The following is a 14,934-nucleotide window of genomic DNA, read 5'->3' on the forward strand; positions in this document are numbered from 1 at the left end:
TTGCGCTCCGTCCTGTCTACCTTGTCTTATTGTGTCGTATTTCTGTGCGCATAAAAGAAATCTGAGTATGAACCAACTAGCCCCACAACGTATATTACTGAACACACGTATATCGAACGCACGAGCACGTGCCGGTGCAGTCAGGCCACGGGATCCATTTAAAATGAATGAATAAAGACAAAATACAAGATGAAGGCTCGGAAAGGACGCGCACAGCCATACAATGAAAAGAGCACAACGTTTGCGAGCCCGCTGCACAGAGTTGGATTTCAGCTGCGCGCTCCTCAATTTGGCAGCATTGAGCGTCCCGACGAGGCAGCCTCCGAACAGGAAGCCACTCGGGGTCCAGGCACGCAGCCGCCGGTTCAGCTGGCTAACCCGACGGGGCCCAGCTCGGGACCCCCGAATGCAGCGCGCAGCGCTTCCGCCGAGCCGGTGACGCAAGGATCGGATGGTGGCGGGGGGTCTCACTTTCGTTTCGGGGAGCGCGCGGCGGCGAAGAAAAGCGCGGTTCTCCCTCGGGATGTCGTCACCAGTGACCTAGAATGGGCCGCGCGGGTCGTTCACCCGCCAACCTAGTCACGCGCCGCGCAGCCCTCCTCCTGCGCGCTAAGGTTGTCCCTCCTCTCCCGCTGGCAGCGCGCGCGCCTCTCCATCGCCGTTGATACGGGCATCGATTGGGCCGCTGCACTCTTTGCCCCGCTGTGCAGCACTGCTTTTTTCGGGACTTCCTCCCCCTTGTCCTTTTTCTTCTTGCTCGCTGTTTTGCCCTCCCTCTCTTGCCGCAGCAACAGGAACGCTTCCCTCCATGCCAGCCCCCCCCCCCCCCCCCCTCCCGAGTGCCCCCAATGACAAGCACAAAAGTTGATACTACTTACACATCGATCGCCCGAACGTGAGCTATCGATCCGCCGATAGAACGGAACTTTGTCCCTGCTTCGCGGCAGTGATGAAGCCACGCCGAAGGTATTAATGCCTATGATACACGCACAAGGAAGTGTGCTTCGATCTTACGCTAGGCTGAGTAGAGCTACGTCGGAGGCAGTCCTGAAGAATGTATCGAAGCAAAATGCTTATATAAAAAAAATTGTGTGGGCGGGTTGAAGGCTCAGTTCACTACGGTCTAACGGGTTCTCGGATATTCCACAGGAGTGTATGAAGCTTACAGCAACAAATGCTTCACCTATTTACGTTATTACTAACATCTGCTTGGAGGTATCGCAGGAATTTCTAGAAAAGCTTACGCCTGGATGAAGTGGTTTCAGTTTATTTTTATTTTTATGCCTTCATAAGGCAGTAGGCTCGTTTTTTTTTTTTTTAGGCGCCTCCTTTTTCGACAGAAACCTCCTGACGCACAAGTAGACTAAAAGACCATGGGTGGGGAGAAACTGCAAATGTGCTTTGCGAGCAGTGAGTGTCTTCATTTCCTGCTGAAAACAACTCCCTCATACTCATCCCTGTGCGGAGCAGCTATTAATCCTTCCTCACTTTCTCGCAGCAGCCACCTGCGAAGTGGCCAAACTTCGAGCCGCACCGTGTAAAGGGAGCAGCGAAAAGAAGGAGGCCGGTCGGTCAGTTGCGCCCCTCTTTCGTATGCATCGCGGAAGTGCTGATCAAAGCCCGCAAGGGTGCCCCGTGAGGGCAGCGACAAAAAGAGGCGCGCACGAGCGCGCAGCCAGAAACAAGCACCACTGCCACGCGGTACACATCCGCGCGGCGGCCCACTCCGCTCGCACGAGGGCGGAGAAGAGGGGCCTACCAAAATAGAGGCCAAGCGCCCGCGTTGCGTAAGTGTTAGGCGCAGAGCGAGGAGGCGAGACACCTCCTTGCTCCGGACCACAAAGATGGCGCCGGGCCTGCTCTTTTTCCCCTTGTTTTCTTTTCCTGGAGAAAGCGAAGCCGCGCGCTTCCAGGCGGAACTTCCGCGCGCCGCGGGAGGAACCGCTGCGTGCGGCCGCATTGCGCAACCGCCGTCACACGTAGCGCGCCGTGCGACCAAGCGAGTCGAGGCGCGACCCGCGGCTCGAACACCGTACAGATATCTTCTCCCCCCTCCCTTTCCTCCCTCCTAAGCAAGCAGTTCGACGCACTACAACACACAACATGACCCGATGAATCACAGTTCATAATTAGAATAATTGCTCGCATCGTACTGTGCAACAAATGTCATGCAGACATGCACGTGCTTTAGAAAATGCAGGGAGCAACTGTTGAGCTCGTCCACAGCCATTCATTTTTCCGCGAAGAGCACCCGCACAGTCAGCCGTCACACCTACAACATGCGCTAGTTCATGCATGGAATTGGCCAGTCAGTAAAGTTAGATGCTGCGCACCTGCCGACAGAAGAGTCTCGCAAGAACCATTGCTATTTCTCCCGCGCGTAAAGCCTCCCCCATGCTGGTAACCCCCGCTATAAATCATAAATATTCTGATTACTGTGTTTCCCTGCAGTTTCCCGATGTTCTTGATTCGCACTTTCTAAGCCGCGACATTGTGTGGACGAAACACTACTTAGTAAACGCTGCCTATGACTTCCATAGCGTTTCATAATGAACAAATCAGCCTAGTCCACGTGAAACAGCAGCATGGCCTCCCTCTCATTTCAAGTAAATTTTACGCATATATGAAGCCTGAACTACAGGCCGATCGCCTTTCTGCGTCATATTAAGTGTAGACAGCGACTTTCATTCATTGAACACATGAACGACGCAGCGAACATTTCTCGTCGTCTTATTAAGAAACAACACGCAGGAATGCCAGGATTTTGAATACCAGCATTCATGCTGTATCCCTCTTCATAGGAATTTACCAAACGCCATCACTGTCGATTTTACAACTTGGAAAATTGCTAACGGCTTAGTACCTTTCAGATAAACGAACATTGTATGCTCTAAGCTAGCTACATTACAAAAATGATGGGCGTTTTTAGAAACCAGTAGAAGTCGCTCTGTTAGGGCACATACATAACAAGCGCGCCTAGGCGGGTGAAAGAGAAAGCAGACCACAGAACAATGCGTCTCTGCATGCAGCTGCAGCACGCAGCGAAACGGACACAAATACAGCAACAGTGAGCACAAATAAAGTACAGGAGCAAGACAAGAAGACGTGAAGGCACGATGTTCACGTACACAACCAGTGCTTCACTGCGAAGCGGAAGGTAGACTTGCTTGATACCAGACTTTGTATATGCAGTGTCGACGGCAACCATTCATTGGAAGTGAACGAACCATGAACGAAGCAATGTGCTTTTTTGTGGCTCATTTGTCGCTCTTTAGACTGTTGGCTGGTTAGCTGGGAGTAAAGAAAGCGAGCTACCACGAAGCCGATACTATCGAACTAGTTACAGTCGATGCCTACAAAATCGAAACTGAATGAAATGAACAGGCTCGCAAGCTGCCATAGTCGAACATGTGCAAATCATGCGAACGAGTATGGCATATTCAGCGTACAGTACAACACGCTCCGGCCGGAAAGGCAGTTCCTCCATACAACGAGAGATATGTACGTAGGCGAGCTTTCATGCGCCAGGCATCGCCGCGGAACCGGAGTAACCTACCGCGAGATGCGACGCACAAAACTCCGAAAGCTTGGTTTTCTCGCGCGCACCACGCAGCCAAGTACTACAGACCGGCATAACGCGAGCGAACAGCACACGCGCGCGCTGAAAGTCGGGAAGCGCGCGGCGTGCACACCAGCGCGGGCTCCCGGCGCTCGGAAGCGCGCGGCGCGCGGTTGTTGCGCGTGCGGTTACGCTGTCGGCGGAAGGGGTACTCACCAATCGCTCCTTCGTGGGGCGGCTCGGCCGGCTTGGCTTGTAAGAGTCCCTGCACCATGGCTGCAGCTCACTCGCGTTGGACCCCGGGCCCGTCTCGGCGGCACATGTGCGCGGACGGCAGGCAGGCGATCCAGCGCGGCCGCTAAGAATCCGGTCGCGGAAGTCGGCAGCTGCTCGCGGCCGCTCGGAAGTTGGATTGCGGCGGCGCCTCGACCAACTTCGGCGGCAGCGGCCCACCTAGATTCGCGCAGGCAGCGCGCCGGCGCGAGGGCGAGGAGGTCGGCCGCGAGGAGGGGAGCCCAGGACGTTGACCCGCTGACGTCGGCCGCGGTGGCGCTGCCAGCCCCATTGACATAGTTTCCCGGGCTCGAGGAAGCGCCCGCGTTCCGGAGGAGCCCCGGCGCGCTGCAGGAGGAGGAGGGCCCGCCGCCGGGCTCGGGTGCGCGCTCGCCCTGCGCGCAGTCGGCGCGCGCGCGCGCGCTCAGACCCATCGGGCTGTGGTGCGCTCCCTCGCTCTAAGTGGGCTACGAGCTCCGCAGGGAAGCGCGTGAGGCGCAGCAATAGTCTGGTGTGCTACTAGGGAAGCCGCTACAGCCCCGCGCATTATTTGTGGAGTCGATTCTAATTCGACTTTCGGCACAGCCGTCAGAAAGCACGCTCTCTGGCTGTTATTGCCAGAAGTAAGCGAAAGTGGGGTACGCAGACCGAGCTCGGCCTACACCCATGCATCCGCCGCCACTGTAAATGAATACCATAAGCATAATATAACTGCTGTAACAAAATGATGACATTTGGCCCGGGCCTTAGATCGCAAGTGTATATAATATACAAGAATGACAGAACAGTGGTTTCCGAAGCTTCGTAGCGCTCACTGAAAACTTCACCGCTCGAAAGTATAGCTGCTCTTTATTATAGTGACTTTCGAGTGGGCACTGGACAACATGGGGAGCACAATTTCACAAGTATAAAAGAATGCGAGAAAAAATATGCTCACTTACAACCAGGTGAGACAATCGGTTGTAGAGGTAGGACCTCTGGCTACCGTTCCTTTTTCCACTTGCAGGAATCCCTTTGGCAATTAGTGCCAGCAATTTCAGCATTAGGTAAGAAGGGCGTGGGTGGTCTTAATGTAATATTTTTGCCCTGCACCTGCGGCAGCAGATACAGACGAAGCATTTTACATGGGAAAAGCATGCTGAATCCTTTGCTCTGGATAAAATAAGTGTAAGAAATGCATGGTTGTATTGGGACTGCCCCCACAATGGCCCATAAATCCACCCCTGCAGGAGCGTCTCTGCGAAGCCGCTTTTTTTTTCTGTGTTGACTCGACATATAATATAAAGTGAGAAAGCGATAGATACTTAGCTTGCTTTTTAGATTATGCATTCATTAATGCAGCCATATCCCAGAGAATGTTTTATAAATGGGTTAGCATTAGAAGTGTCTGTGCAAGCGGATATGGCGACCGCCGTCTGTCAATAGCCAGTGGAAAAGCTATGAACGAACTTAGTATGCCACCTCCGGTATAACCAACTGTAGCGTGTTAACCACGGATATACCGAACCGAAGTATGCCACCTCGCATACAACGAACTTTCATGTGTTAAACTCGGCTATAACGAGCCTGTGTCGCTTCAGATCAAACGCACTTTCGTGCCTGGACCTCGGATGTAACGAACTTAGTGTGTTGACCTCGGACATAATGAACCTAAGCGTACCACCTCGGATATAACGAACAATAGTTTGTCAACTTCAGATGTAAGTTGTAACAAACGTTTAGCTGCTCATTCAAACGGTCCACCGAGGATCGCGTAAAAGTTTTTTTATTCAATAAAGATGAATTAGAAAGTCAATGACAACATGTCACTTAACTAATCATTTAATGTTCACAAACATGTCTAAGCAACGCCATCGTGCTCTGTGGCTATATTGAAGCATTTTATAAAACGTTTGCATTAAATAACATCAAACGACCTGTATAACATGGTTAACAGATGCATCCCTACCGTAGTGGCTGAGCTCAGTAATTTTATTCTGAGCACTGGGCGGCGAGTTCGATTCCCGGCCGCAGCTTCAGCATTCAGACGGAAGCTCAATAATAATAATAATAAAAAACTGCATTTTTATTCTGTGGTGTGCGTTAAAGCACACCGGACGGTTGGAATCGGTCGGTAGCCCTCGCTACAGCGTGTCTGATATGCCTGGTTGAAGTTTGGCACTTATAATTACATTAAATTAATTAATGCCCCCTATCGGTGCAGCCTGCATTCAAGAGTCGTAGCAAGCGTAATTGTATTTTGATTATCGAGGGTCTTGTTCTAATTAGCTTAGAAAAACCGCGGCTCTTCGTGCTACATATCTGTCGCCACAAATCACGCGCGCTTTCTGTGACTGCTCATAAAGGAAATTACCTCGGCTGGCCGCCTGCACTCTCTGCCCGGTTTGTATACCCCGTGTAGCAGACTGCGCCTATAGCTGTCTTGTCCCCGAAGTTCAGAAGAAAATGATTGGTTTGATCATAATACCGTTGACGGATTGTATTGTGCCTCTGCGCTGAATCATTTTGCAGAGCAACTGATGGCAAAGGCAGCAGTCCGAGCTAGTCTATACATGGGCGACAGCTGTGCGGAGGTCAGACACGTCCGTGCAGCTACTGACAGAGGAGCACCGCGAGAGTCCTAATAATTTCCTTTTCTTGACACCCAATTGATGGGTTCCTATACGCTTCTATGTCAGAAGAAATGATCTCGTCTCAACGATTGCACCCTTACCGCCGCGAGCGGTAAATTCGCAGAGTATTCCAGGTCACAAGAAAACCATACGAAGGAGTTTAAGGTCAAACGCTTTATGAGCTGGCAACACATGGGCGCAAGTGTATTTAGAGTCAGGCCAGCTACGCCTGTCCCTGCAATACAGCAGCCTGGAAAGCTGACATTTTTTGTAAGCACTGAATCACGAAGAGGAGGAGAAATCAGTCCGACCGATGCTTACGGTCAGTAAGCGCGTACCACAGAAACAGGCAAAATGTCGTTCTAAAAATAATGGTGCAAGTTTTACCACCTGTGGAAATTTTTTTCGTGTCGTATATATTTATCACACGATGGAGTGATGCGTATGTCTGACGAATTTACTCTACATGTGCGTTATGACATATAGAACTCTCTGAGTCAGTATATCTTTGGCGTGAAAGTTACGTCGCAGATGACCCTGAAAGGCGCTTTTAGTAAAGTAATTTAAATAACAAACATTTACGCCTGCACTGGTGGTGATAAGACCCAAAATTCGTGGACAGCATCCACTCGAACGGTGGCGGAGGCATCACTCCCGGCCGCGGCCACGAGATATCAGAAATTCCCGTCACCGCGACAGCCCATTTCTCCAACAACGGTATCGCTCTATTTCGAGGCCGCGATCGGCGGAAGCGAATTTCTTTGAAGTGAAGGGAAGACACAGTGCAGTCTTCGAAATGGTGTGAGGCTGCCCCCGCTATGCCCTTTAGCGTGGTGCCTTCTGTAAGGCCCGCCCGCGGTGACGAGCGACGAACTTGTGGGCTTCTTTGTGTTCTCGACGCATTGACACAGAGCTTGTTTCGGTGTTTTTCAGATAGAATATTTTGACATTATCTTGCGTGTTTATGGCAACGGGACCTGGCTTATTTTCCGGAATGCGATCGCAAAAAGATAGATCTGAGTGCTCAAATTTGCAGCTAATTCGGCAGACAAGTAATAAGGAGTATCATAAGAAAACCACAATGCGGTTTGGAATTTCAGAAAGTGAACTTTTCCTTAAATGCTCCCTCCTTCCGCCTGTGCATGTTGCATGAGGCGAGCTAACGTAACGGAACGACTTAGCAGTAAATGGCTATTGGATGCCCGAATGTGCGGCACATGCACTGAATGTGACGCGCTTGGTGATATGCCATAAGTTGACAGCGCCCATGGCGCTCTTTCGTACCTCCAAGATATCGTTCAGCTTTGCGCTATTTTATGCTGCCCAAATGAAAAAAAAAAAAAGCCAAAATGCTGATCATGGTTATAATAGGCAGCCATTTATATAATGTAGATGCGGCCTGAGCTATCTTTGCGAAACACTGCACTAAAATTTGCCTTTACATTGCCCTCCGCTTCTGGCCTGTAAACGGGCTGACAACGTCGAGTTGTTAAACTCACGGGAGGCATGGGAAAGATCGCGTATTACGCCCGAACCGTCGTATCTTTCAAGCGCAACGCCGGCTCTGCGTGTTAGCACAGATAGCGTTTGTCTAGAACGCGCGAGAGGTGCGCGCTTGTAGGAGCAATAGCAAATCCACACATAACAGCTGCGCTGGATATGAGATGCGCGGTGCTCGCTTCTGCGCGTCTTGCGCGTCTAAGCGGCTGCACTTGCGTATGCGAGCTGCGATGCTGAACACCTCAAGTACGATCATATACCGCATCAGGGCCCATGGCGCGCCGCTCACATGTTCTGCACAAGAGTGGCGCACTCTGTACCAGTAACAGCTTATCGTTTTTAACTAGCCAAATCAGTGCACTGCGAAGCAGCCAAGGCAAACCATTCTTGCGAAATCCGTCGCCACTTCGCCATTCACCGATAGGCGGGTGAGCTAACAAGCCGTTGAGACACGCTCACGCGCGAGTATTGGTGCCAAAAGGCTGCTGACCGCCCCGTGAAACAGGCTAAAGGAATGCTAAGAGTCCGAAAAGTCCTTCAGGAGTGAACTGAATGCATCGTGTACCGTTTCAAGTCAGTGTGTTCTCGGCTGCCCCATTTATTACGGGTGCCGAAGGCATTCTAGCATTTCGCGTGGGTTCGGCCTTCGTTCGAGCGCTTAGCATTTGCTTTGCCTTGTATGCAAAAGGACAAGTCAGGCTCCATCTTTGCGCAGCCCAGCGTACGTCTCACCGGAAGTGGCGTTGCACAGATGCCATCGGTGTGCCGCGAGCACATCACATGATACAGCCACCTTTTAATACAGAGCGCATCGGACGTAGTTTCACTACAACCGTGCAAACCTCCTGCTTTGTGCAGGGGCAACGAAGCAATTAGCTGCCAACTTCGTTTTAAGTCTTGTCTGCGTAAAACGCTCTTCGTCACAGGCCTCAACGAAGCCAATATCAAGGAAAAGATGGCGGAGGTGTGAGGCGAGCTTTAATGCAAATTAGAAGTTTTTGCTTGGCCGCAGGTCCATCTCGCTGCAGATGATGCAGGAAAAATAATCGGCGTGTATGCAATCCTGAACAACTATAGATTCCGCGGGTGCCTAGGTTCTCCAGTCGTTTCCTTGGGAATCCTGAATATTGTGTGTGAGAAAGTTCAGGCCAAGCATATGAGGCTGTTCGCGAGCCTTTGCACGCAAGACCTGTTTGTGATAGTGAGGAGATTGATCAGTTCATGGGCGCAGATGAATGAAGAAGCGGCCACTGACCTGTACCAACAGCTACGTGAGTCTGGCCGAAGGTTCCTAGGGGAGGCATGTTTCGTTCAATGTATAAAATATGTGTCGACCGTTTTTAGACAATTCTCTCGCAATTCAAAAGATAATTCTTAATTATCTGAGGGGCAGTGTTCCAAGCAGTGCCATGCTAATCATTTTTTGTTGAGCAATCCTGCCTGAATTCATAACGGGCGACTTCGCTGTCATGATAGCTACTTGTGCTGAAAGCTACACCGCTCTACAGGCGAGTCTCTGGCCGCTTCAGCTTCATCGTTCCCACTTAGAATCGTCCTTGTTGCTTCCGTTTTCCTTCCACATGCAGCCGACGTCTGGAGAACACTAGCTCCCACCCTGTGACACTGGGACCCATCGTTTCGCTTTTCACTCGCGGACACCACCAGAGTTTATCCGGGCAACCAACAGAATCTTTCAACCGAGGAACACTGCAGACATAAGGTTCAGCCATCTCTGTGTCGAATTTAATGCAAGTTGGGACCTCTTGCATCTAAAAGCTGCTTCAGATAGACGCGCGCCCTAAGCTTGTCTTTCAAAGAGCAGCGCCGCAACCGGCCGCCCAAGCTCAGAACAGGACTTTCCTCGCGTCCACACTCTCCTTACCCCGTTACCGACATTCGCGGGTTGCTCACGCTGTGCTCGTTCCTCATGCTTAGAGCACGGCTCTTTAATACATTTGGAGCATGTTTTAACCTTCAAAGTGACTGAAGTCGCCAGGAGCGATCTAACGGATGTTTTGAAGCCAGTCGCCCGGCTGCATCGGCACCTTGCCGGTTAACCTGGGCGGGACAAAGAAGGTGCAGCGCGCCACGCAGGGCTGCGGCAGGCCAGCCGCCGCAGCCCTCGCTTAACGATGGTGGGGGGTCTCCCTGCGCGTACAGCCGGGGCGAGGCAGTTTCCTTCCCGCAAAAAGCTTTCTTTCTGAAAAGCGTTCTTCCTCCTCGAGGCAGTGGGTGACCTTGAAGGACGCCGGCGAGGAGGCCCGCTTGTCCCCCTCGCTGCTGCCGCCTCGGCGTTCCGCTTGGCCTTGCGGTGATACGCGGACAGGCTGCGGGAGAGGGGGCACTGCAGATCGCCGTGCGGGTCGCTCCGTCGGCGCGCGCCGCTCTCGCTGTGGCCCCCTCCCCACAGCAGCACTCTTGCCTGCCTGTTTCTTTTCGTTCTTTTGTAAACATCGCCCCATGAATGGAGACACGCGGAGGAACGTGTTTGGGACTCCACGCTGCGACTCCCAGTCGGCGCTTTTGGACAACATAGAGTGCACAGAATAAGAATCTGGTGTCTAGCAAGCAAGGAGGATCCACTGCAACTTTACTATTGCTTGACAGTCGGCAAAATGTTTTTGCAAGGCATTCAATTACCCGGGGAACTCGATGCGGTTAATGGCTAGGCAAACCTATCTCTTTCGGTGCGGTTCAGTGAAAAGTATCGGACAGGTGTAAAAGGCTATTAGAATTCGGTTGCTGATCGACGTCCATACTACGCCCCTCATATGGGTTTCAAGCGGGTGCCTGGCTCTTTGCTGATAGTGCGCTCACAAAAAAAACAACAAAAAAACAAAACAGAACGAGCTTTTATGACAGCTTGCTTCGTAGGTATATGTACATATGTCGAACTCGGGCCGAATATCACTCTAGGCATTTCGCTAGCGCAAGCGCCGAAGACGGAATAAAAATAAAGCGGTTTGTGACAGCGGCGTTCCTTCCGTGAGCCACTTAATAACATGCGGCCGGCGCCTTCATTTTTACTCGATGGAAGCGCTTAGGCACGACGACGCGGAGAGTGGACCCGCACCGCCTGGACGCCTTCGGCTTTCGCTCGCCTCGGAGCTCGTATCCCAGTGGACGTAGAGGCGTCCATCGCGACAGGCAGCGCCCACCCACTGACGTAGCTGCCAACGAGCTGCCCAACGCGCTTTCGGGAACCGAGGGCAGAGCGTCGTAAAGCGTGCACAGGGACTGCAGCCGACACGGGCGGCCAATCTCGAATCGACCCACTTCCCTCGGCACAGCGCCATCTTTACCAGCCGACCACCGTGCGCCACAGCGGGGTAGGGACCACGGTGCCTTAGACGCCACAGGCAAGGAACCACACCCCTACCTCTCTCTCTTGCCATGCCATCTTCGCACGGAAGCGGCTTCACTTATGGGTCGCGCTCCCTGCCTGAAAGGTCTGCATTACCGCTAAGCTTAAGTCCGGTATCACGTTTGTCTCTCCGATGGTACTCGCATTTCTCTGCTGTGGCCCTTTTCTTGACTGTAACTACCATCAGTACCCCGTTGCTACGTTCTGAAGCATGGGACACATCTCCAGCCATTCTACCCTCTGCTGACACCATCGCACGATACCGTATCGCAGATTTACAGTCAAGTGTAATGTCAGCACCGGTTTCGAAACTTGCCGTCAGGAAGTGTGTCAAGCGAAACATTTCGCTGCTTCATCGCAAACTACACCCTCGGCGTCCTGTAGTAATATGACCCGGCACAGACGCTTCCTCTACAATGCTACTGACTATTAGGATCCCATATCCTCCGATACGAGTGTGAAGAAAAAATATCAGATTGCAAACTGAAATTTAGAATGCACAGTGGGCGTCCTGTCGTCGTCTTTATGTGTTTTTCCAACAAGCATATTAAACTATTAAACAAGTCGCCCAACCTACTGCTCTAATCAGTAGAGGCTGAGTAAGAAAATAAAAGCGGAAGACGGGTAATGAAAATTATCATAACATGGCCTGCATATTTTGCGAAGGATTATCACAGTTATCATAAAATTACCCGTATATGTTGTGCTAGTGGTTCTTTCTTCTCGAGCGCTGCGGCAAAAGGTCACTGTTTGCGCTTGAGTATGAATTAAACGACACCCCGCGCGCCGCTCTCCTGCGTGCGGTCTTTCCTCGCTGGAGTGTCCCCTTGGCAACAGCGACCGTGCACCCTTTCGCAACAAGCACTGGGCCCTATTAGGCCAACCTCACTGCTTGATCCTAGACTGAAGGGGTTGCCCAAATCGTTCTTCGTGCAGATATGCCGAGGGCGAATGACACGAACCCCGGGGCACGAACAAATCGGATTGCAGCTACGCGCGCAGAGCAAGTCAGAAAGAGGCCTGTACTTTTTTTTTTCTTTTTTTTTTTGCGTAACCGGCAGCCACTATGCGGCTAAATTCACGGCGTTGTTTCTGGGAACCGTGGTCCTTAACTGCATACTGCTGTTTCTTTTGGCTCGCCGTGGGTTTGGCCACGTGTTCAACCTTGACCTTATGGCGTGGATCAATATACCGCGCCCTTGAAAAACTGCAGTGCTCGACTGTTGCGATCGATAGCTTGGCGTCTGCGCATTGTTCCTAGCGGCACTGCTCTGCGTATACGAACATCTTGCTATTTTGGGCCAACAGCAGCTGTCTTAGCAAATATAGCATACATTTCCCTTCGCGTCCGCTCACATGCGAAGTGGAAGCCGGACAACCTGTTGGCGCTCGGTGCTACTGCACGCCGTTGGTTACGTGCAGGAGGCCGAGAATGAGACAGATATACCTTTTCCGTCTCTTAATCACGTCTGTTGGACATTTTAAGAGGACAGCAGTTAGTGCTTAAGCCGCGATATCACGGTGTCGGCGGCGTCCCCATCACGCGCAGCTGCTGAGGGAGGCACGCGCGTGAGATGGCGTGAAGATAGCGCAATTCGTGCCTCCGGAGACGAAACGAAAATGGTGCCGCATGAAGACTCTGCGGTGCTCGCCGTCCAAGCTGAGGCACGGCAGCTTCAGCGCTTAGCCACGAAAGCGCTGCACAAGCGATTCCGGGACAACACGTTTGTTTACAGTTGTCGTGTGTGTGTGACCGCCTGTTGTTCAGAAACTGCCCACTGCATTAACCCGGCTTGCCCCAGTCTACACCGAAAGACACATTTCCGACTGCCGACATTGTTACATTCCAGTTGTGCACCCACTTTCACTAAATTTCGCGTTATACTAGCGTAACCGTGTGACGTCATTTTTTTTTTTTTTACTTATTTGCAAATCATGGAGACTTCTATCGGATCCACTGTCTTTTTCTTGCTTTTTTTATGGGAGAAGGGAGAGAAAACAAAGATAGGATATGTTGGTTTCATTGGATTACAGGGTTTAACTTCTCAAATATAGTCCGCCAAAACGTATTAAAGTAACATCTCAAGACGACTCGAGCTATGAGGGCCGCCACAGTGGTGGTCTCCGGAGAATTTCGACCACTTGGGTTTTTTTTGACGTGCACAGACATCGCACAGTACACGGGCCTCTAGGATTTTGCCCCCATCGAAATGCGACCGCCGCGGCCGGGATCGAACCCGCGTCTTTCGGGCCAGCAGCGGAGGTGAGATAAAATGTCTCCCAGGGCCTATGAATGTGCAATTTTGGTATCGGTGAATAAATTGGCACACAACTCATTTGTGGAATCAAATAACAGCTGCTAGAACGAGTATAAAATGTACTACTTAGAAAATCAGAAGAAGTTTAGTAAATATGGCTGTATACTAACTCTGACAACTTGTTTAGCTTCTTGGTAACTGTTTGTGACTGAGTGCTGTTGCGACCGGAGCCGACTGGCATGCGAGCTAACCCTTCTTCTGATAAAATCTAGTGGCTTGACTCGAGTAGCCCTTTTCACCGTTCGTGAGGGTTAAATGTTTGCAATATAATCGAAATAAATAGGAGGGCGGGGATGTGGTATGTACAAAGTATAAGCAAGGGCGTTGTGGATAATCATATGTAGTATATATCAAGCACATCGCAGCTGCGTTCGCGTGATGTTCGCGTTGGCTGTGGCTTTGTGTATGCCGCGCGCAGGAGGGACCCAAATTTTATAGTCTCAAAACTCCGCTGCGTTTGCTGCTAGTTGTCACTGCTGTTCGGGCGTCCTCATTCGTGGTCTGTCACCAGTTATCGATAAATATTGGTCCTCGGTGGAAACGTGGTTCGTTCTTCTTGGGCGCGAACGCTGGAAATGAGAGTGTTCCATCCTTGCAACACTTATACACTTAATTTACAACAAATAAGCTTACCGGCTCTTAGGGAATTGATCAGCGGAAGCTGATTGGCAAAGCGCCTGAGAGGTCTGGAGTGACAGGCTTATTTTGACGTTTAACAGGTGACTGCCCGGTTGGCATTTCACCGGCCCGTTTTGGTGTCTATATACGCTCACGTGCATACTCGGCCTTCTTCCCCATGCGGTACTCGGTTCGACCACGTTCCCGGCACACTTCACGGACTCCAGGGCCCGCTTGCACGAAGCAAATGGTCTAGTTCTCAGTGTTGCCTTATTCACAGTCTAAACCCTCCGTTGGTTTTGAGGAAAGGAACGGCGCATAACTGGCTTAATTGGTCAGTGTGCACCTCAATCGCGCTGCGAGGGGGCGGTGGTGTCCAACTATAAATTGAGATAGTTATATGCGCCTTTACTTTTCTCAAAACCAGCGGAGGGTTTAGACTCCGTTGGTTTTGGGGAAAGAAAAGGCGCATAACTGGCTCCCCGGGTTAGTGCACACCTAAATCGCGCATTGAGGACGTGGCGGTGGTGCAAACCTAACGCATTACTCTTAACGCGTTACACGGCTGTCGTTGTACCCCCTAAATTGCTTCTACTAAATGGCTCGTACAAAACTATTACAGCATTTGCTCTAAAAAAATATACGCAAATCAGCCATGGTGGCCGTTAGGAATTCAGAGTGGTTAAAAAC

At 51.2% G+C, this 14,934-nt stretch overlaps 1 protein-coding gene across 1 annotated transcript in view; it reads right to left on the minus strand.

Moving 5' to 3' along the window:
- Eip75B (Ecdysone-induced protein 75B) overlaps positions 1-3,917 on the minus strand; it is a 69,540-nt gene extending 65,623 nt beyond the window's left edge. The window contains exon 1 of the mRNA XM_089579149.1: positions 3,776-3,917. Coding sequence (XP_089435275.1) covers positions 3,776-3,833 — 58 coding nt within the window. The 5' untranslated portion in view covers positions 3,834-3,917. The remainder of the gene's footprint in view (positions 1-3,775) is intronic.
- Positions 3,918-14,934: the final 11,017 nt, after the last annotated feature.

This window comes from Amblyomma mixtum, chromosome 3 (genome assembly GCF_055824585.1).
Source record: "Amblyomma mixtum isolate Tamu chromosome 3, ASM5582458v1, whole genome shotgun sequence".
In the NCBI taxonomy this organism is placed as follows: domain Eukaryota; kingdom Metazoa; phylum Arthropoda; class Arachnida; order Ixodida; family Ixodidae; genus Amblyomma; species Amblyomma mixtum.